The sequence below is a fragment of the Lissotriton helveticus genome, chromosome 1_1 (assembly GCF_964261635.1).
Source record: "Lissotriton helveticus chromosome 1_1, aLisHel1.1, whole genome shotgun sequence".
In the NCBI taxonomy this organism is placed as follows: domain Eukaryota; kingdom Metazoa; phylum Chordata; class Amphibia; order Caudata; family Salamandridae; genus Lissotriton; species Lissotriton helveticus.
Window position 1 is genome coordinate 607,769,056 of NC_136057.1, and position 22,430 is coordinate 607,791,485.

A 22,430-nucleotide genomic window follows, 5' to 3' on the forward strand; every position below is an offset into this window, starting at 1 on the left:
ACGACATAAACCAAGTACGAAGAAAAGCAATGATCTTTGATGTAAAACAGGAGAAGAAAAGAGCTATCCATTTAGTGGCTTGACTGCACAATCTGAAACCAGAAAACCTGGTATCAATCCCAACTTCCCCATTTCACCAAATTTTGTGATCCAAGAGAAATGTATTTCACAGAGCCGCGCTGTCTAGTCGCAAAAGACTTATTGTGAGTTTCCTGAGAGCTTGCCTCAGCTTAATGCCTGCACACTACTTACCATTTGCTGGCTTCATAGTAATGTCCTTGTTGGTTATTTGATGACTTTGCTTGTCTATCTTGTGTTTGTTACTCACAAGATGCATAACCTATTCTTTATCTCTTTGAAAGGCTGGCTTTTATTTCTTCCACTGCTCGCTTTTAGGGAATTAATGTTTTCTTTTTGTTTAAGCATTCCATGAGGTTGCATTTGTTTTTCATCTGGCTCCCGTGTACTTCTCTTCCGCCCCCGATGCTCTACTCGTTGCTTTTATTCTCTCCACTGCGCTTGATTTCCCCCAACCTCACTGGTGTGCCCCCTCTTTGCCCCCCTCCCGCTTTCAATCCTTTTCTGCCCCTGGCTCCTGTCCTCCATGTTGATTGACCCATTGGACCGCTACCCCATGCGGTGACATTGTTGTATCATTTATAGGCTGTTTTGCTTACTGTACTTCACATTCTGTTATCCTGAATTTTTTCTAGCATGATGCGTGTTCCAGTCTATGTTTTCACACACACTCTAATTGTTTCTCTTTTTTTAACTTCCGTTAAAAAATACTTGGCCTACAGATCCTTCCTCATTGTCCACAACTACTCTGCCCTATGTTTGCTCCTTCTCTTATTTTACATTTCGCAGCACAAGTATGCGCAGACACTTGCTCTGCCATATGGACACTGTTTGCTCCTCCACAGTCACATTTTATATTACATTTATACATGTGCCCTGAGCTGATTTGCAGGGCTCCTCCTCTATGTAATGGTACAGCCTTTGCAGTGTGTTTTACAGATTATTTACAGCTGAATACTCCTGCTGTACTTTATGCCCATTCTTTGGTTTTCTGTAATTTTTTAAACAATCACATTACAAATGCTCTGTTGCTCTCCCCTGCTGCCCTTCACATTGTTTTTCTCTCCCAACTATTTGTTTTCCCCTACCCGCACTCCAGTGCTACTTTGAAGCACCTCCATGCTCTCTGTCCTTTTCTTCATCCCACACCCTTTCCCAACACAGTTTATATTTTTACGTACTAAAACATTTATCCCAAACATATATATATATATATATATATATATAGACACATACATACATACACACAAAGTATATCCCAATTCTGTAAACCATTTTATCAACCTTATACCATTGTCATTCCTTTTTATGTGCAGGCTTCCCCTGCATGACTCTACAAGGGTATAAGGTACTGCTGCTGTTCACCTTTGTTTACTGTGGTTATGGCCAACATTCACTCTTCACTTAAAAGCTTTGCTGACTTATGATAGATATTTGCATTTCTTACTCTCAAGTCTTCCGTTTTCTTCTCATTTCTTATGTAGTCATCTTTTGATGTGTAATCTTTACTTTCATGGTTCCACTAAGGTATGAAGTTGTCTAGGTGCCCAACTGTCTTTCCCATGGGTGACTGTTAGTGCATCTTCCACTCTACTAACCAAAATCACATACATTATTGCCAAGTCTCACTTTGTCTCCAAAATTGGAAGATAGCACCAAGACTTGTCCTTTCACAAAGGCATGAATTTTAATAGAATACATCCAACATCTCCTACTAACTAACTTAGTAGTTTCCACAACTTCAAATTTAATGTTATTGTTTCCTACCTATCCTAAATCTTTTAGTTCTTTGAGGTAAGCTGCATCATTTCCTTTCTATTTTATACACTTAGGACATTTTTTCTATTACACTCTCACTCCCTGTTCCTACCTTTTCTATTTTTCTATGCCTCAACCCTGTTCTTCTACTATAATTATTCTACTTGGTGCCTTTTCCAAGCAATATAGCATTTTTGACTACTTTTTGAATTTCATGCCATTATCCCACACAGTGTGCTTTTCCCATACCACACAGATCAGATGCATCTGCTTTCCCTTTTTTCCTAAATGTACAATGCTATCCAGTATTGCTTTATTGTAAACTATTGACTTTTATTTTCTTCTTTCCACTGTGCCTCCCCATTAGAAACATCAAAATGGCCCACCGCAATTATGTCTTCCCTCCTGGTGGTATGACAAGATCCTTTTTAATTTTAAACATCTGCCTGCCATATAACCTATGTTGAGCCCCTCTCTCCTTTTACATTCCACAGCACAACTAAGCGCAACAGACACCGGCCATGTCATAATGACAGCTTGCTCATCCTCTAAATTCATATTACAATTATAGGTGTGTGGATAATTTATTTTACTAACACCTGGAATGAATACCTTCTACACTTCACATTACAATGTATTTAATATTTGCCCCAAGACAAACTTAGTATGTACATACAGTTACCTATTAAAATGTTCATTATGGTGTCAGGGCTTTTAACTAATAAATTAAAAGGGTTGATGTGCAGGATCTGGTCTCTGTGAGTCCCAGTGGGTGGTCGCTCTTTGCCATTAAAGAAAACCTTTACTGGTCAAAATTCAAAGTCAAACCCATAAGGATGTATAATAAATCATTACAGGTTGCATTCAAAACAGCGTCATTAATGCATCAAATAAAGTCAATTGCGAGAGGTTATAACATGAGGTCTCCTCCAGATCAAGTAATTAGCCAGAACCAAAATAAAGTTTAAAGAATTAACATAAATCTGCTCAGTACAAGGTTCAAGGATAGTCTAAGTATAAATCAGAAAGATGACCAACCTGAAGTCTGTCTCCAGGGAAAGAGCCAAAACTCTAAATATAAATCAAGTATCCAGACTAATGTGGAGTGTTCCTTCAAAGTGAGCAAGCAAAAAATCTAGGAACAGAGTCTGATAATAGTGTGGTATAAAGACTGCTTGGTTTGAAAGGCAAGGAAAGTCTGGCTCACATCATAAAAAGAGCACATTTTATAGGTTTCAAACAGTGAAGAAAAAAAACTCGACATAGTTAAGATTCAGAATCATCGGGTAGTACTACCAAAGTTACACAACACAATGGAGAAATTGGGTTGTCTGATGTAAACTAGTAGAAAACACATTTATTATAAATAATGACTGAGCACCCTTTATTCTACAAACAAGGCAAAGAACATTGCACTATTGAAGCAAACAAAATACAATAGATCATTTAAGCAATAAATGAAGTTCAGTTGTGGCCTGGCAGCTGGCCTTGAAATGGTTATTTGTGCGAACACCACAGCTTGCATTTTAAGTAGCACAAATAAATACATCTTATTAATCTACGGCACCAGAAAAATTCTATTCCATTTATTTTCTGAAATGGAAAGGAAAACCAGCTGGAAAAATGAACGTGAAAACTCATTCATGAAAAATAAATACTAGACTTTGTCTATGAATGTAAAGTGCAAGTTGGTAAACATAGGCTGAGGTCTAGTAATGTGGACTAAGGCCTTTGTTATGCTAACTTAAACAACAGCTAAAGCAAGCATTTTAATTTATAAAAACGCTCCCACAACTTTTTTAAATACATTTGCTTACTCATTCAATCACACATTCTTTCCTAAATTAATCAATGTAAAAGAATTCACATTTCTAGCCTCGAACATTTAAAAAAAAAAAACAACAACACCTTATACAAACAAAATAATAAACATAGGCATGAAAAGGCATAATGATTTGCTTTGAGAAAACTTGTTCTTTTCCATGACACGACAGAGATTGCAAAAACTTCTGCATGTGCGCCGCTAACAAAACTCTTGTTTAAGAGTTTTATGTTGCTCCACTTATGATAAGAATCCAGGCCACACACAAAGTACACATCAAAACGAACTTGCTTTTGAGGTCACTAGTGGCATTGTCATCAGGGTGTGGGACAGGATTGTAATTCAAGTATAAAAATTATCACATTTAATAAATGTGATATAATCTGTTTACCAAGATGAAACGGTTCTACGTATAAAAGAAATACACTTGAATTTTGAATTGACTTATCACGTGATTAGATTATGTTTTTTGCATGATTTACATGAAGGGTGACCAACCGTCTGTAAATTTCACAGACTGCCCGTTATTTGGGCCTCTTGTCTGTAATTTGTGGGGATGGCAGCAAGCTGTGCTGCTCCCCTGTGACAATCAGGGCCATCTGGCAATTCTCTTTCAACTCTAGAGGCTGCAACAACCCTTCCCCGCCCTTGCTCTGTAGACTGGCCCATGATCATTCTGACTGTGGATGATTATCACATAAAGAATAACAATGGGCCAATGGTGTAGTGAAGTACATTGTATATCTGCTTAAGTGGGGGGTGTCACAGGGTCAGATAAGAGTGCTTCTTGCCCCTTTCTGACTTTCATCTGGGGCTCTCACGTCAGCATAAGACAGAATAACAAATAAACACAGGAGAATAACCACTGTGATGCAGCTATGGGGAGGTGCTAAAGGGTGCCAAAAGGGGCAACAGAAAGTTAAATACATGATTATCTCAAACTAATATAAACTTATTTTGACGTGTACTTATGTTGGTTGGCTACTTACTTACGTACTTTAATAAGTCCATGTATTTGAGGTGTAGTATAAAGATGAATGCTTTATTGATATAGTTCTAAGTTGTAGGTAAGTATCAAGCATAGAGTAGTACTGGGTAAAGAGTCCCACCAGGAGCAGCCTCCTTGCTGCCCAGCCCATCCTCTCAACTAACACTCGACACACAGACATACCAGCATTCTATTACCTCACCACACATACCAACATTCCACAGTACATCCACACTGGCTGAGCAGCAAGGCAGAGAAGCAGGAAAGGTGCATAACACTAAAGACCAGCATACTACACACCATCCCCCTTTAATGAACAGCAACAAAAAGAATTATGTAAGACCAGGGGAGGGGAATTCCTATCGCCCGACGCCCGAGACATCTAGATTTCTTGCAAGGGCAAGAAGTTTTAATGTCTGTTTTGTCCGAAGGACAAGAAGACTCTGCACTAAACTAAATCGAGACACCAGACGGAAACAAAGTGCTTTATATGAGAGGCAGTTACATTACACAAGGATTCATATATTATTGCTGCAGGGCACGTGGAGATTAAAAGATTTGCCCAGACTCACATGATGTTGAACAGACACGGAGAACCGAACCTGGTTCCCCATCTCCAAAGTCGGCCGCTGCGGCTGTTAGGCCGCATTGTCTCCATTGAATATGAGCATGATTTTCAAATTGGCAGGCAGAAATTGCACAGCGCTGTCAGCTAAGAGGTTTTTGTCTTTCTCCACGAAGCCTTAATGCAGCTTCCTGGCTCCTCTTCTGGCTCTGACTTTTAATCCTTAGAGCAAGAGGGAAACATGATGCAGCTCCTGCAGTCCGAGAACAGCCTGCATCGGCGGGTAAAAGCCTGGCGGACCCTGCTCTCTCATGGGCTTTTTGTTCACCCTTTTGATGCGCTGCCCTTTGGCCTCTCAAATACAGCCCTCAGGTCGCTCCCCACTCACTCGCATTTGAGGCCTGCAGTGAGTGTAATTCAGGGCCCCTCCCTTCTCACATTGCTTTCCCTCTGCACTTATCTGGAGCCTGTGGTGCCTGTGCTGCCCACTGGCCTCACCTGCAGCCCCTGCTCCCCGCCCCTGGACCTCTCACGTTACAACCAGGGTGTGCATTAAATCCGGCCAGCACTTCCCTTTCCATCAGCCTCTCACGTTTCACACGGTACCTGCACTATGCCTTTAACTCTCCTGTGGCTTATCGGGCCCTTTGAGCCTTAATTATAATTAAATAACTTTACCAAAACCTTGCACTTGAAATTGTCAGGGACTTTACATGCTTTTCTATGCAGTAGTAAGCGTGACTATAGGTATGTACTGGGGCGCTAAACTAAGGGTGATCTCTTCCATATAACACTTGCCCAGGATTACACAATGTGGTTAAGTGGTTGTGATTAGAGGCTCAGCGCCCTCCTGTGGCAGCCGATAATAAAGCCACGTTTCCATAAGAGCCTGGTGCATTGTGTGCCTACATAAGGCAGTAATGTACTTCAAAAGTACTGGGCGGGGTAATTAAAGCAGCATGTACGGCAGGACAGTGTGTTTAAGCAGTGTACAGAAACGTGCTTCTTAAAAATAGAAAGGAAAGTAAACTGGGTTGAGAAGGTAATGTAAGTGCTTCCAAATAAATCTGTCTCTAGAGCCCCGGATTCTCTGTCACAGCTACATCTTGCAATGAAGCTGAACATGAAATGCCACCACAGATCCAAGGCTTTTACTCCCAGGCAGTCAGGAAGGACGTTTTCTTCTGCTGGAAAGTAATCGTATGCAAAACAAATAAATACACCACATGGAAAAGTTCCAGTTAGAAGCTGCTTAAAGCAGAAACAGCTAGCTTTGCAAACCTCTCAGGAGTGGCAGCAGAAGCAATTGAATGTATTTATGCTGTGTGCCAGCCGGCATAAATTACAAAAGTACCAACTACAGAACATCCTCTACTTGCTATGTAACACCCTAACCACCTCAAACTATGTCTACCTCCCTTTCCTTATCCTGTTTGCAGTCTCAGAACTCTGTCTTTTTTCTAATTCCCTGCTCAACTCATCTCCTTTCTCTTGCTGTGTCTAAAGTCTCTGCCATTGGTACAGTTTACCATTGTGACACAGTCTAACCCCCATGCTGTATTTCTTACCCAATCAAAGTCCCCTTTCTTTGACTTGCTTTTTATATAAATCCTTCTACATCTCTAGCCAACTTTGGCTCCCTTCCTTTGCTCTCAAACTACCGGGGCAAAACCACTATTCCTCCATTTCCCTGACCTTCTGCCCTCTACTAACCATCTAGATCCCTGTGTTTCTCATCTCCCTTTTCTGTTAAACACCAAACCATCTCTCTTTAAAAATCAGCATAACCCTAGCTTTGTTGTATTCCCTCCCCTGAAGCCAGTGGTTCCTTCTTTCAGACCTCTCCCATATTTAGCTGTGAACTTATCGTCCATCAGTGGTTCCCACTTTAACCCCCGCCTAAGTGCATCACTGCCTTCCTCTGCAACTCTTCCTTCCACCTGCCCACCCAGTTACATCCCTGCCACCCTGTGTAACTCCTCCCTCAGGACATCACTGCTTTACTCTGTAACTCACCTGTACCCCCCCCATACATCACTGGCTCTCCATGTAACCTCTTGGTCATCACTGACTCCCACTGTAACACATTTTTCATCTCTAGAACGAGCCCAAGTAATGCTGATGTGAATGTTTGTAAATGTTATTACATCTGTCACATGTGATGGAAGGTTTTCCATGTTCTGGTGTCAGGGCATGCCTAGAACATATTACACCTGGAGGACTGACCGGTGCTTCATTTTAAACGTCTTGTGTACAGTGCACACGTGCAACACTTGCCTCACTGGTCACTATTGACTTATTCTCTGGCTGCTGTTGTGAGGGAGACACCTACGGATTTGTGAAATATTAATCACATACTGAGAACATTATCAATTTCTGGAGGCTGAATACTGACACAGCCACCTCCATATTAACCGCATGACCAAGGTGACTGTCACTTTTACTGTAAGTTCATCTTTTCATCCTATTTTTCCATTCCTCTGTCTTATTTTGCAAATGTCTTTCTAACACCCAACTATGTCACCCTTTCTTTAAGTTGCCATTGATTTGTGACCCTATTGCATAACCTAATATTCCTTACTGTCTATCTGCAGACTGGTGAGTTGACTATCCGGGACAAAATGATGGTTGAGCACATCCCGATAGCACAAAGTAAAAACTATTCATAAGTTGTTGTTTCTGGTCAAAATCCTCTGTGTCTGCACCCAAGCCCTTTCAAAATGCCCCCACAATTTGCTAGAGTACTCTCAAGCCTCCATCTGAAAAGATGGGGAATGTTTTGAAAACAAACAAGTTAATTCTTCAGGCTTTTGTCATCAGGACCCCAAGTTCTGTTTTTGCTAGATTTGTCCTGTCAGTCACATTATTCATGGTTCTCCCTGGATGTTTGCTTATACCACAGTGGACTTTATTTAAAAAATGCAAGGATTGTTTCTGGCTGATTTGTGACATTTTTATATTCATTGTAAATATCTTGTATAAAAACATATGTAATGTTAAGAATATTGATTTACCAGTATAGCATACACCGGGTAAAGTGTAATTTCTGATTCCTGTATGCTCCCTCTTTGTTGACATTGTTCTCTCAATGCTTCAGCACTAGGAAGTCTAAAATGCACTCTCTAAGACCAAACATACACTTTTAGCGGTCAGTTTAATTGATTTAGGAAATAGTTTAGACAAGTAGATTTCTTTGCAGGACAAGTAGTTTTCTGCACAATTTTGTCCACTGGACAAGCACATTTTTAAAAAAATTCCACACCCCTGAAGACGCAAGTATAGTAATCGCATAAATAAACACAGGAGTAAAATTGCCAAAACACGTATAAGGACAAGTAAAGCATTTAGAGGAAAATCGTGCAATAAATCCATAAGAGTAAAAACATTGCATTAATGAACAAAAAAGACATAACATGCCTCTTCCCCTTCTTACGGAAAAGCAATAGTAAGTGCAAGACGCTAAACAATAAGTTCAATAAAAGATAGATCCTACAACAAAGGTCTGAAGAAGAAACAGAAAAGATCAAGAAATTAACAAAAATGAGAAGAAAAGAACATTTTCCACTATATGTGCAGCAAAACTAAAACAAACCAAGAACAAAAACAAGAACTTGATATCAGGGTTACCAGCAAGACACATCAGTTGGCCAGACTAGCATGAAGATAATAAGCAGTGAATGTGAACCAATGAAAAGAATTAGTGCAACAATGAGAAGGACAAGAAAAAACACTCCCACATGAGAGACACCAAGAAGGACTCTCTTACTCACACACACAAGGAAAAGGTTGGTCATGATCTAACACATAATCCCTGGAAAAGTAAATAAGTGAGAAGTAAAAGAGAGGTAAAACTACACCCTGTTGGACTTTGAAAATAAGTCCAACATGACAGTAAAAAGGTGTGAAATCACGTACAGGTACCATGTGAAAAAGTGAAAAACACACACACTGTCAGAAAAACATAGCAGTAGATCATACGTTCAGTGGATTTGTAAATCCAGCACCGTAAAGTAAAATAAGTAGAAACACTGCAGGTGATATTTCTACGCACATGTGAATATCACATAGCCAGTAGATTATCAAAACATATACTTCAGAGTGATATATCCACGCACAAGTGGAATAACACATAGCCAGTAGGCGATTATAATATATATTTTAATGAATGACAGTGCCCTTACTAAAACTTGCAAACAAAGCACTGTAAGGAATCATGTAAAAACAAAATAGGTGACAAATCCACATACCGGTGGAAGACCACATAGCCAAAAGGCTATTACTACATAAACCTTGTGTTGGAACTGGGGTCACCAGTCCCCTAGGGTAGCATGGCACAAGCGGGTAGGCATCCGAAAGCACATGTGTTAAGCGATCATGCAGCACACACTCACACTGAGACAGAAACCTGGGCACGCAATAAATGACTCCACTCCAGAGCTTGTATAAAAACAAGTGATTTGTATTAAGATAAATAATCAGATAGATAGAGCAGGATCAGGGAAATCATAAATTCATTTAAAATACATGTGTCTCAAAACTTGCGATCAATATTAGATGAATAAATATCCGTTCTGCAATAAATATTAAATATTGGATCAATAAATAGTTAAATACATTTTTAGTGGGAGACAGGCCCGACCTACGCCTTGCTTCTTGGTCAGTACCTGAAAGGAATACATCTCAAAGTCATAAGAACAACACTGCATTAAGCATCAATATCCATTTCCTCAGGTAAACAAAGGGACAGTTCCATAACAGAAACATCTCCCCGCTGTAGGAATAAACAATTTGTTAAGTGTAGTTCAAACATTTCCTTAAATATGAAACATTTCATTTGCCACAAAAGTATGTGGACGTAACTCTCCTCCTGTAATAGGAATTAACATTTCATTAAGAATAATTATTCCATATAACAAGGTTGGGCATCCCTTTGGGAGAACTTCTCATTGGGCCCAGCTAACCATTGCATTAGCCAGCACTAACTAGGAGAAAACATTGCAATCTAGGTAACCATCCCCTTGTGCAGGTTTAACTGTATCAGGGCTACACCAACATTCCATCACGGAAGTAGAAATCCCTACATTGAGCAGGTGTAAGTAGATCTCTGTTATAGCAGGGATATGAGACCCTTCCCTGGGCAGGAGTAAACATTGCCTCAAATGAGGTCAACACCTTTCATTAGGCATAAAGTATTCCTTTAGGCATCACACACCATCCTATTACCTGATGCCTGAACAGGCAGGGCCTTCCCCCTATTAATCAGGAGCTTACAGGTAAAACATTTCCTGCAATAGAGATAATCAGTTTAGCAGAAGTAAAACACTTCACTGAGGGTAAAACATTTCATTAACCATTTCCTTAGGCAGGAATGAAACTCCTATGGCAGGAATAAAAACATGCCACTGCGGATAAAACATCTCATTAGGCAGTGTAACTATATCCTTATAGCATTAACGTTCCCCTACTCAGCAATCAACAGTTAACAACTCTTCAAGGCAGAGATAACCATTTTTAACAGGCAAGCCTGAGCTTAGAAGACTTGGTTTATGCATGTAAAGCCTTTTAGTAAATGTAAACATTTCTTTAAAGCAAGGAGCACCTCACTCCATAACTGTGGGCATGTGCTCCACCTTTCAACCAACATGAATAAATGTTTCATTAGTCAGCAGACACAGTTCATTATGCAGCTGTTGGCGTTTCCACCCCCAGGCCAGGATCAACATTCTAATTCCTACATTAAGCAGGCATAAACCTCTCAGCACCCAAGAGTAATCCTGTAAATAAGTAGAGGTTATAACACTGGGGCAGGGGTGTAATAAAACTTCTATAGTTCAGAATAATCCTGGTTCCAAGCAGGAATAACCACTTCAAAACTCTTCCCCAATCATAGGTAACATCCCCCTAATCAGGAGTAAACATTACAGGGAAGGAATCCGGCATAGGCATTTCATTAAGTAACATATATAGAACATTACTCATTGCTAGAGAGCAACATCTCATTAAGCAAGCACAGGCCTTGCTTTAGACTAGTAAAACATTTCTGTTAATTAAGGTGAACATTTCAATAAGCAATTCAGTAAAGCATTCTCAGTGAGCATTTTACTATGCTTTGGACTCCCCTATGCAGGGCTAAGCCATCGCAGGTGAACTCAGTATGTCTTTAGGCCTACGCCGGAACCAGGGCCCAAACAGTTAATGAATGGCAAGACTGTCCTCAGGCATAAACAGTAACTTAATGGCCTCCACGTCACTAGAGGCACATAGGGGCCAACAGGTGAGCACTTAAGGTCAAAAATACAGCGTTTCTCTGGGGCCTACAAGAGAGCGCTTGGAGGCACAATTACAGCGCTTCTATGGGACATTCAAGAAAGCGCTTGGAGTGAAATTACAGCGCTTCCCTGGGCACTACCTCAGTTCCTCACATGACAGCGCTTGGCCACAGGCAATGCTGGGGACAGCGCTTCAGCAGGCAATCAGGTTTAGATAATAGCACCCTGCAGGTACAGCACTTCACAAGGCAGCAACCCCCTTCAGTACCTCAGCACTCTTCACAGGGACAGCAAAGGAGCGTTGGGGGAGCAGGGAGTCAGCGCTTCAGAAGGCAGCAACTTCTAGAGCCACAGAAGTTCTTGGTGACACAGCGCTTCAGGGGGATAGCGCTTTTCAGGATTCACAGCGCTACGATATAGCAGGCAATTCACAGCAGAGGTAGCGCTCGGCAGACAGTTCATTCCAGATAGCGCTGCTGAAGGGCACCACAGAATATAGCGCTTCAGGCAGGAATCACGCCCAGGATTCTAGCGCTTCACAGACAGCAGGGTGCAGGGCTATAGCGCTTTGGCCCACACGAGGTGGGGGCAAGACCAGCAGGTCTAATAACATTCAGTTCAGGGTGCTGCAGTTCAGGCAAATATAGCGCTTCAGAAGGCAGCAACCCCCTCCATTACTTCAGCGCTCTTCACAGGGTCAGCAAGGGCAGCGCTAGATATACAGGACAGGTGACACCCCAGTAGCAGGTTAGCAAGGGAGACCCCAGGTGACATCAGGAAACGCAGGGTCAGTACCGCGCCAATACCTGTTTGCTTCTTCAAAAGTCCTGTGATGATTTAATTTCTTCTTAGCGCTTTAGGTTTCTTGCGCCCTTGTAAATAGAGGCTTAGTTTCTTGTTGGCGTGATGTTTCTTGCGCCCTTGTAAATAGAAGCTTAGTTTCTTGTTGGCGTGATGTTTCTTGCGCCCTTTGGTTTCTTGTTTCCTTGAAGGGGGTTAAGTTGGTGGCTGGTGTTAGATCTCCTCAGCCAATCCCCTCAAGTGGTCCCTGGGGGTTCCCTTCCGCGGGGTTAGGTCAGTGGGGGGGTACAGGATGCCTCAATACTTGTAAAGCAGCACTCTAGGCCCTGTCATTTCCAGCATCATAAGACCCTGCCCTGACCCCCACTGCCTATCCTCCTGCGTAGGTTCTTCCCCAGGTCTTCCCCTCAGTCACTCTGACAGGAAAGTTTTCCTTCCTTTCCTTATACAGTGCCAGTTGACAGTTGGCAGTGGCAGTTGGTGTCACCTCACCTGTTCCAGAAGGTTCCAGGGGGTTCTAGGAGGTTCCACCATTCTACCTGTGGGCAGGCTGGCAGGCTAAGTTGATACATTGTTTGGAGGGTTCCAGCCAGGCCCTAGCCACTAGAATGCGCCCACTAACCCCGCTGCAGCAGCAGTGGTCAGTGGCAGCCATGTTAGGGGTATAAGACACCTGCATCTTAACATCAGTTTCACAGTACACAGGGCTTTCCTCACTACACAAGGCCTATACATTGTTGTTACAATAGGGGCATTCTAAATTAAAAGGGGTAAAAAACGAAAAATTTCTGGGGAAAGGGCCAAGTCCCACACCTTGTAAAACAATATAGGTGACAAATCCACGTACCGCTGGAAGGTTACATAGCCAAAAGGCTACTACAACATAAACTTTGTAAAACAATATAGGTGACAAATCCACATACCAGTGGAAAGCCACATAGCCAGAAGGCTATTACAACACAAACCTTTAACTAAACAAAGCACAGTGAATATGCACAGGTGGAGACACTAAAGAGAATCTCTTTCAGAAACAGTGAAAAATCCCACCTATGAGAATAAACAAGATGTGCATTATCAAGAAGACAGAAGAAAATCTGTGAAGTTTTTGGAGTACACAAATCTGAAAAGAAACACAACGTGACATGAGCACTAAACATCGGTGAGCGACTTCTCACCCGAAATGTGACACTGTAAATTAAAGTAACCTGTAGTAGGTGACAAAACCACACACAAGGACTTGCACGAACATGGAAAGTCACATAGCAAAATGCGATCACCAATGATATCTCAACGTGCATTGTATGAAAGAAAAACATTACCAGTAAAATCATCTGTAAATGCAAAATGATAAAAACATGGAATTAATAAAACGGTGTAACATCATGAGAATTATAGCAGTACTATATGAATTAAAATCAGCAATAACACATTGTCGCAAAAGAAAATGCAGTAATATAGATTCCATGGTGGCTCTGAACTAAGATGGCAGTGGAAACCCTTGTGTCTCTAAGTGCAGACAGCAGAAGAGGAAAAGAAACAAATGCCTCCAGAGAGCCGCAGGCTGATAGCGTCTTTAAGTTAAAAACAGCAACAGGACAAGTGGAAGAATGAAGAAGAATGTCCCCAAACACAAAGGGATCCAACGTCGTCGAACCCCCATATTATTCTGCTCATGGAAACACTGCATTATCCACGGACTTCAAGTTGTTAAAACTTCATTTCAGGATGCAAAACAATGTGGTTGGCAAAAACAAAGAAAGAGCAGGTAAGACTGCGCGTGGTATTTGTAACACGCGCATGAGACTTTTGAACCGGAACAAGGCAGTTGACCAACGCTTGTAAACTTGATGTCTCAGCGGAGACCATCAATGAAAGACAAAAGGAGACTAACCTTTCGTGTCATGTAGAATAAAATAGCGGTCTCGCATCTCAATTCTCGCAGATGCTGAAGTTGCCAGGAACAGCAAAGTGTTAAAAGGTTGCCCAAAATTAAAACTTGTAGAGAGCTCCGTCAATCTTGTGAAGCAGCAATAAATAGGCAGCAGAAATGACGGACGATTGCACAGGGATAAACAGGGACAAGGAGAAACAGCTGATGCTCGAAGGACAGGAACAGTTTTAAAAGATTGCAAAAGAGGCAGGCAGTAAAGAAGGAACTGGCATAGTTGTGTGCGAGCGATGTCACAGGAAATGGTAGATAGCAGGTCAGCATGTAGGGACAGCAGGTAGAAACTGGCACATTACAGTTGTGGGCGCCCGATGGAAGATCACTGGTGAGGCTCCCGGGTGCCAAGTTTCTTTAAAATCTGTAGCTTAAAGTTTCAGGAGGTTCCTGTAGTTACCTTGTAGCTTCTTCAGATTTTGACATTTGTATTCTAGGAGTAGGTAAACATAGATTCTTTCCAGGTCGTAGCCAAATGTAATAAGTCCCTGTAGTTGAGGTGTAGTATAAAGTTAAATGCTTTACTGATAAAGTTCATAGTTGTAGGTAAGTATCAAGCATAGAGCAGTACAGGGTAAAGAGCCCCACCAGGAGCAGCCTCCTTGCTGCTCAGCCCATCCTCTCAAATGACACTCTACACACAGGCATACCAGCTTTCTATTACCTCACCTCACAAATCCAACATACCACAGTACATCCACACTGGCTGAGCAGCAAGGCAGAGAAGCAGGAAAGGAGCATTACACTAAAGACCAGCATACTTTTTTTTTTTTGCAGAGTTTGATATAGCGCGAACTTGACCCGAATCGGGTATCAGAGCGCTTTACATAGCACCAGTAACGTTACGTGAGGACACACATTTATTTTTGTTAGACACGGGAATATTAAGTGATTTGCCCAGAATCACAGGAGGTTTGGCGTCATTACCGAGACTCGAACCCAGTTCCCCAGGTCCGAGGTCGAGCACAGTGTCTGTAAAACGTACCTTTTGTCCCGAATTTTTTACCTGAAATTTGACCTTATGTCCTGAATCGTGACCCATTGTCCTGAATGTTTACACTCACTGTCCTGAATTTGCATCTATGCCAGTTGGCCACCCTATTTATATGCTCAATATTTATATGACTTGGTTTGCGCCCAGACCCTTACAGGCAAGCCAGGTCCTTGGCCATGCTCCCCCTTTTAATTTCTTGGCTCTCTCACCTCTACTAAAAATATGAAATTTCCACGTTATACAGAAGCCAAAAACGTACGCCCTTTTCCATTTCGCCCACTTCCTCATGTCCTCCCACCATCCCCCCCCAAACGATCCTGACACCGGGCTTGCAAACCGGGGCCGCTGCCACGACTCTAACATCCTCTCTGGACAGTCATTTCCTCCTCCGTGGGAACTCATGGGTTGCGACAGTGCCCCTAAAAAGCCGCCTTCTGCCAGCGCCCGTTTATCTCCTGTCTCTCTCAGCCTGACAAGGACGGCGCCGCTGAACTCCTTTGCCAGGCATCTGCGACAGGGTGCAGCCGATCTCTGCTGTGTTTGTTATCGTTTATCCCCAGCACGCGGAGCTTCCGGCCAAGCACTACATATCGCAACTATCTAACCGCTGGACTCCTCAGTCACCGGCTCTAGTAACTTGTCTCTCACAGTTCAATATGATTGGCATACAAGCGGCTGAACCATGCCTTCCGGAGCAAAGGAGCAAAGTCTTCCGGTTCAGCACCGTTCTTTTCTGGGCGGGACATATTTTTTAACCAATTGCAGTTCTTTCTGTAGAATACAGCTTGAAAGACCATCTAGCACCTCTCATTAGCCTTTTCATACAGTTTCAAACCCGCTTTCTAATGACCTCTAATACTTTTCGAGTATTTGTTGAAGCTAGTTAGCATCGGAGTCGAAGGAACGGGATTCGGATGTTTGAGTTCTTCTGTTTGCAGATAGGAGGTAAGGGCCCACCTTCGGGAGCCTCACGCCGGTTTCGGAAGCGTCCCATAAATAGGAGAGGTCGGCACCGAAAGAGCACAGGCGCCGGTGCAAAAAACGCGTAACCGCTCTGTTCCCTTTATTGCAGTTCCTTTGCTTCCCCCACTTTTTTTCCCAACTCTTTTTTTTTCTTTCTCTGTGTACACATGTCCTCCTTACACCTCTTTTGCTGCCTTCATCTCTCTTCTCTCAGTATTGCCTCCCGAACCTCGCTGAATGTTTTTATCACTACTGCCCCCCAGTGTCTCCCTGCCATCCTGTGCTATTGAGCGCAACTAGACCCGAACTTCGGGAGGGGGGAGTGGCTAACACTGCCAGACAGGGCGCCTTAGCACTGGTCGCACACACTATGCAGCAGTCTTTTTTGGCGCCCCTCCCCCATTTCCTTCTGCTCCACAAATTCTCTCACTAGCACTCACCAACAATGCACCTCATCTCTCTGTAGCACATTTCTGACAAACATTTAATTTTTTTATAGCGCTATTCATAGTTTGCTCACACTAATTTCTGTGATCTGTATAGTTCACGTTATTTGTAGCAGGCACATTAACCCTCTGCTCTGTGTGGGTGGCAGGAGTGCCCATGTGTGTGCACGGTGAGTGGTGCAACAGTGTGAGAGTCGGGTAAGAGGAGTGACCGCTGGGTGAGTGAGGTGACCATATGAATTTGGGTGCGGATGTAAGTGCAGAGTGGGACGAATGAATGCATGGCTAGTGATAGGCTTGAGTGAGATTGCAGATTGTTCAGTCAGAGGGACAGGCGAGTGAAGTGTCACATGAGTACAGGGTGAGCGTGAAAGTGAAGGGCGAAAATGAGGCATGAGTTGTCAGAATGCAGGATGCATTCCCACACACTTGAAGTAACTCAACATGTTATTGATGGTGGCGTAGTGTTTCAGATTTAAGTTAAACTAATTCTATTATGGCATTATTCAGGGATCGAGAGTGAAGGAAATAAATAATGTGCTAATCCTGCAACAAACTTCCAGTCTTATGATTAGGGTTGCCAGCTCATTAGTTTGATGTCCCAGATGTACAAAAATAAACAGTCACCTAAAGCTTATTTTCGGCACTTATGTGTGCATACTTCCAACAGCAAATATAAGTAGAAAGCACTTATAATTGTGTTTGAGGGCGGCCTGAATGAACCATGACTTATAATTAAAGGGAACAGAGACAGAAAAGTCACATTACAAATGTATACATATTTTTTTTATTTATAACCCTATTTATTGTTAAGACAAGCATTTTGCAGGCTCTCTAAACACATGGCTGGCATTTTTCTTTTTGCAAACCTACTTTATATTCTTTTTCATGAAATGCATTCTCACAATATGGCTGCAAATGTAAAATACAAATGTAAGGAATAGGCAGAGTGGGGGCCCAGGGGTTATTGGAACTAGAAAAAACTAAGCCTTGTTAACCAGTTTACAAAGATGTGTAAATATGCAAATGGTCTTTAAAGACTCGGGGAAAACTCGGGCGTGCCGGAGATACTACTCCAGACACTGCCCAGCTGAGCTGACAGCAGCTCGAGCAGCAGCAGCCCAAGCTGAGACACACGACAGGGGGCTGGGGTGAAATGGGGGGGGGGGGCTGAAGCCCTTTTAGCCCTATGGGCGTTGTGCGCCTGTGTGCTGCCCATCTCAATAAATCTCTCAGATTCTCGCACGATGGCGAGGCATCTCTTGCAATGACACATTTAACATTTGAGTTGGCCTATGTGTAGCTTATGAAGTTTTACATCATGGAATTCTGCAGAGTTAAAGAAATACCTCAGTGAGATTCCATTGAATTCCGCTAAAGAGTGGGAATAGAAACGTCATTGTGTGATTTAGCGCTGGAATCTAGTTACTTGTCTGTTTGAATGGCACCATGCGGTGCACTAGAGGGTGCAGCTTTTCGAGAAGATTTTACTGTCCCTCAAGTAGATTTTCTACTTGAATGGCAGCTTTCTGACTGCAAACAGTTGCAACCTTCCACGACAGAGATTTCTCGCCGGGTGCCATCCTAACGACCAAACAATGAGCTGGGGATGCCACATCCCACCCTCTAACTTACTGTTGGTGAGCCATGCACGAGAAAAAAATCAGGCCAAATTCCGGCAACTTCTGTGTGGCGGAGTGGCCAAAATGTAGTTGGCGGAGCAGAATATATTGCCTAACCCTACACATGAGGACCCCTGGGTCAGCTGTTGCTCCTACCCCTATCAGGTTTTCTTCAGAGGAGGGCAGAAGCACTTGATGTGAAATGATAGGTATCATTACAGTCAAAGGCAAAAAAATCATGTTGACGATATAGGTTATCAGTAAAGACTGTATTGACGTTTTTTATAATATGCAAATTGGATGATAAATAATTTGTTCTCCAGTATTGCTTATATTTAGATTTATTTTGTAATACAACTCTTTAACTTGTATTTTACCTAAAACTTAGGAGCCCATTTGCAGGGCGGGCGGATTGCCATCGCCTGACCAGCTGTGGAGATCCGCCCTCCAAAACACCACGCCGGACGGCCTTTTACTCCCGCCACATTAGCATGGCGGGGGGTACCGCGGCGGACGGGAAAACCGTCCGCCACTTTTCCGCCAGTAGGCAATTGTCACGATTGCCTACTGGGTGGAAAAAGCCCATGATATGGTGGCGGTGCCTTGCAGGCACCACCATCCATATTAGTATGTGGCATTTTCAATGCATTTCCATGGCGGAGACTCAACCATGGAAAACCATGCGGATTTCGCTTTGGGCCCCTTTGCTGGCCCCCAGGGGGTGGGGGACTGCACTTGAGGGGTACCTATGGTACCCCCCAACATTGCCATCCACAAGGTGGCAGTCACGTTGTGCATGCCAATGCACAACATGCCTTTTCAACATTGTGGCGGGTGCTGCTTAAAACACTGCCCGCTACGGTGTTGAATATGCGGGATGCGACCGCCAGGGTGGCGGTCGCATCCTAATTGACTATGCGGGACCACCGCACCACTTGTGGCCGGTCCCAGCACCGCTAGGGTGGCGGGCAGACTTATGTCCTCCCACCCCGCCATCCTAATGGACCCCTTAGTTATTGAGTGGTCCCAATCACTATTGGATTTTACTCTGTTGAATTGTTGGGCTTGAAGTTGTGGAGTGTGGTTACAGTTATCGTAAGATCAAGGGTGCTGGAGCTGAACCGCCGGATTACATTTGTAGGTGTTCAAAATATTGGGTTTTAGTTATTTATCAGGGTTTGAACTCTCACAAATGTTGGTAGCAGAGGATGGTTGCGTAAAAACACCTCCTCTTTAGTGGAGCTCCCCAAAAGACTATTCTGTGATTTTTAAGTTTTTAATGCCCAGACCGATGGAGAAAGGAATTTTTGATAATTTTGCCAACATTTCTCAAACTCAGCCTTCCGGAGAAGTGACTGACTATGCGTTCCTCAACAATTTGAAGTGTAAGTATGAATATGGAGAATTGATTTTGTGATTATGCATTGAAGTATGACATCATGAGGTGGATTTCTGTTTCTGTTGTGAGTTGTTTGGGTGATTGTGGGTTCAATTGGTGGATTGATTACTTTTGCGCTAATGTATTAGTCCTATTTATAAACACATTTGAGGTCCTATTGAGTTGGTTTGGCTATTGAATTAGTTGAAATCCAAGATCTTGAGATATACTGATTTCTGTAATTGTGGTGTGTAGAGCGAGGTGCTGCTTACACATTAAGTATTCTGAACTAACACATTTATTTTCTAGGTATGTGTCCAATTTGAATTTGTCAACTTTGCTCTTGTGCACAGAGCAAACACACTGACTATTGTAGATTACCGCTGGACGGGTGTCTTGCTAAGTGTGGTTTGAAGTACTCTGTAGATTGTTTTTGATTTTTCACGTTTGATTTTAAGTCTTGGTCTTATTTTGAAGTTACATGGTTTACGACTAAATTGTTTTACCTAGTTTATTGACATTTTTCTTCCTTTCTAGGGTGAACAGACCCTTATTTAGTTATTTGGGTTAATTTTTAACCTACAATCTGCGGATATTTGTTTTTATACTGCAACGTTTTTAAATAAGTGCATTAATTCCAGGAAAAGTATGTGCTTCAATGAACTCTGATTGTTAATTTTATCTGTAAATATTTTTTAAATGTAATACTCTTTTATGAATTATTGTATATTTTATGTTTGTGCTTTTATGGTCATTCATTTGTACCGAATAAAGCTTCATGAATTTAATTGAATTAGGTTCAAAGAGGTTTTATGATTGTTTTCCTGTTCATGGTTAAGTCATGCTGTAATTGGTGAAATAACCATGGAGTCGTGCTGAGATGGATGAGGCATCATCAGAAAGAAGTGCTCTGATTGGTTGGTTACTGGCAAAGCCGAGCTATGATAGGTTGACCTTTGACAGAACCGTGCTGAAATTGGCAGTTGTTCGCTAATTCACTTGTTGTAATTTTGAGCTTGTTTGAGTTTATTTTGAATTTGTTTAGAACCTAAACAATGGGGAGTCTATTAGTAAAGCCGTAGGTTAGTGAGATACTTAGGGCGGGACAGAAATTACTTGTGGAAGGAATGTTAGCCTAGGAGATGATGGAGATCGGGTACTATAAATGTGCTTGGATTTTAGAATGGAAACAAATATACTGCACATGAAGAAGTTTTACAATTTCAATTAGAGGGTATCCTTTTATGCTAGTAAGTTAGATTTCTTGAGACAAACAATGTCTGAAATGAAGCCACCGCCCAGACCTACACAATTTGAGGCGCTTCATAAATGGGATCACATGGCTACAGAGAAAGAGAGAAAGAAAGCGGCAAACGAGGTGAAGAGTTCATTTAGACAATGGCTTTAGAATAAGTAGGTCCAGCAGGAGAAAAGCTAGAGGGTGGAAATAATTGAGTGTGTGAATACATTCTGTGCATAGTCACTGAGAAGGAGGAGCAAGATAAATCTAAAACTAAAAAGAAAGATGAGCGAGCAGATGAGACTGATAAAGATAGTCAATACATAAGTGAGCTTTTGCATTCTAGACCTCATCCATATATAGACCGAGCAGTTGATACAACCTGTAATGCTGCCGGGTTGGACACAGGTGCTGGGGGGGATTGTGTTGTGGTGCAAAGTCCTATTGGAGCTGTACCAAGTGCACCAACAGAGTTGGCGATGTCAGCAGCAGTGCAGTGCCCAGTAGAGATTTTTTGTTGTTGAAGGTTTTGTATAGCACGAACAAGACCCTTGCAGGTTTCGGAGCGTTTTACAGGGCATATGTAAGAAACAGAAACAAGCATAGAAAAATATAGGTGAGTCTAATACAAAATATTAACCAATACTACTAAAACAAATGCAAACTAGCAGATATAATACAAGAATATATAAATAGTTCAAGTAAATTTAGCCATGAGAATAGATTTCACTTCTTTTTTGAAAGATGCAGTGGAAGGATTCTGTCTAGTTTCTGGGGGCTAAGCATTCTAAATCCTGGGGGGCATCCCGAGAAGGTCCGGTTGTATGTTGTCTTCTTGGCAAATCGTTGTTGTGTCAGTAGAGGATTACTGGAACTCCTGGAGGATCTGCTACTACAAGAAAGCACCAGTTTCTGAGCTAGATAACTCGGATGTTGTGATGTAAGGCTTTGTGCGTCATACATGCGATTTTCAGATGAATTCAAACCTCGAAAGGAAGCCTGTTGAGGGCTCTAAGGTCAGGGGAGATATGACAGTTTCTTTTGGAGCCTGTGATGAGTCTAGCAGCTGGGTTGATTGAGGCTCTTAGAGGGGCCATCGTCAATCTTGGAAGCCCGCAGAGAGCAACACTACCTTATTCCACTCTTGGGATTACTAGTACTTGGACTGCCTGTTTGAAGTCATTGGCGGGCAGGAAGGGTTTCAGTCTTCTCAAGGTGTTCTTCTGAAAATGTACTCTTTTTGTCGAGGCGCTGATGTGTTTCTGCATGTTTAGATTTCTGTCCAGAGTTACGCCCAGCGATTTTGCTGAGTCAATAATGAGAGGTTGACATTTGAGTGATTTTAGGTGGTTCAGCCAATCAAGGATGATGGTCGATTGGTTGGGGGCAGCGATTAAGAGAAATTCAGTTTTTGAGGGTGTTTAGTTACAAATAAATTTCAGCCACCCAGGGCTGCGTTTTTGCAGCGTTGAGTTGAGGGATTTGATGTTCTCCAGTGAATGGATCTTTATGTAAAGTTGTGTGTCATCTGCGTACATGTGATAATGGACCTTAGAGGAGCTGA

The 22,430-nt window shown here is 42.4% G+C and overlaps 1 protein-coding gene and 1 long non-coding RNA gene across 2 annotated transcripts in view; one reads left to right on the forward strand and one right to left on the reverse strand.

The window, feature by feature from the left end:
• Positions 1 to 15,828, reverse strand: part of LOC144814608 (uncharacterized) — a 225,680-nt gene extending 209,852 nt beyond the window's left edge. Inside the window, exon 1 of the long non-coding RNA XR_013606917.1 lies at positions 12,287 to 15,828. This is a non-coding gene — a long non-coding RNA (uncharacterized LOC144814608). The remainder of the gene's footprint in view (positions 1 to 12,286) is intronic.
• A 128-nt stretch (positions 15,829 to 15,956) lies between these two features.
• Positions 15,957 to 22,430, forward strand: part of FGFR1OP2 (FGFR1 oncogene partner 2) — a 266,925-nt gene continuing 260,451 nt past the window's right edge. Inside the window, exon 1 of the mRNA XM_078674121.1 lies at positions 15,957 to 16,162. Within this exon, the coding sequence (XP_078530247.1) occupies positions 16,132 to 16,162 (31 nt within the window). The 5' untranslated portion in view covers positions 15,957 to 16,131. The remainder of the gene's footprint in view (positions 16,163 to 22,430) is intronic.